This window comes from Aplysia californica, unplaced genomic scaffold (assembly GCF_000002075.1).
Source record: "Aplysia californica isolate F4 #8 unplaced genomic scaffold, AplCal3.0 scaffold00083, whole genome shotgun sequence".
NCBI lineage: Eukaryota > Metazoa > Mollusca > Gastropoda > Aplysiida > Aplysiidae > Aplysia > Aplysia californica.
In genome coordinates this window covers 1603356-1604791 of record NW_004797353.1, presented here as the reverse complement: position 1 = coordinate 1604791, position 1436 = coordinate 1603356, and the positions used below count along the sequence as shown (strand labels likewise).

General features: G+C 46.4%; 1 protein-coding gene across 1 annotated transcript in view; it reads right to left on the bottom strand.

The window, feature by feature from the left end:
* LOC101845763 (acetylcholine receptor subunit alpha-like 1) overlaps positions 1 to 1436 on the bottom strand; it is an 83833-nt gene that overhangs the window by 9572 nt on the left and 72825 nt on the right. Inside the window, exon 4 of the mRNA XM_013080371.2 lies at positions 175 to 284. Coding sequence (XP_012935825.2) covers positions 175 to 284 — 110 coding nt within the window. The remainder of the gene's footprint in view (positions 1 to 174; positions 285 to 1436) is intronic.

Below are 1436 nucleotides of genomic sequence, written 5' to 3'. Positions count from 1 at the left end.
GAGAGAGAGAGAGAGAGAGAGAGATAGAAAGAGAAAGGGAAAGAGAAAAAGAAAGAGAAAGAAAGGTACACATACACTTTTACACACAACGAGACAGACTTAAAAATGAGACGGATAGACAGACAGACAGCCAGCCAGCCAGACAGACAGATAGACAGACAGGCACAGACTCACGTGTTCTCCACAAAGATGTCAGGTAGCCACACGTCCTTCTGGAACAGAATCAGCTCGTCGATGCCGCCGTAACTGTCTGGCTCCCACTGCAGGAACTCGTCGCACCACTCCTACACACAGAGGAGAACAATATTTCATCACACCACTCCTACACACAGATAGAGGAGAACAATATCTCATCACACCACTCCTACACACAGATAGAGGAGAACAATATCTCATCACACCACTCCTACACACAGATAGAGGAGAGGACAGGAGTACAATATCTCGTCATACCACTCCCACACTCAGAGATATGAGAGTGACAGGAGAGTGACAGGAGAACCAAACATGTGGTCAAAGTGTACAATATCTCGTCACACCACTCCTACAAACAAAGAGGAAAGGAGAGGAGTACTAAAATCTACAATATCTCGTCATATCACTCCTACGTACAATGAGAACAATATCTCATCACCCCCCTGCTATACACAAAGAGGAGAGGGGAGGAGAGAATGGGAGAACAATATCTCGTCACATCATTCCTAAAAACAGAGAAGATAGGAGAGCAATATCAAGTCACACCACTCCTACACACAGACAGAGGAGAGAATAGAAGTACCAAACATGGGGTCAAGGTGTACAATATCTCGTCACACCTCTCTTTCTCTCTCACACACACAGAGACAGACACACACAAACACACACATACACACACACACACACACACACACATACAAACACACACAAACACACACACACACGCACACACGTACAGGAGAGGACAGTAGAACCAGACATGGGGTATAGGAGTGAAGGTCACAATAACAGTAACCAAGGACAGGAGAGTCAAACATAACAATAGCCTGTGAGCACAATGACATGATTGTAAGTGTGACCAAAAGAGGTTGTATTTAATACTGGAGCTCGCAGCAGTGACGTCACACGTGTCAGACACTGGGTCCTCATTACCCCCATCGGCATGGCCGGCGTGCCCTCATTTACATGAACAGTCTGAGAGCCCACCCCGCTCCCCACGAGCTTTTGTATATTAAACACCACCCTACTCTTATATTTCAATGCAAGCTTGTAGATTTCCTTCTAAGACCGCCGAGACGCCTCCACCTTAATTAGTCTCGAAAAGTACTCACCCGTCTGTTGTACTGCGCATGTCTTGCCCTTGAGGCTCAGCGTCCCAGAGTGGGCACACGCAGCCCCCGTTCGTTTACGTGGGAGACATCACTTCCAATAACCTCAGTACTAAATATATCCACTTTTTA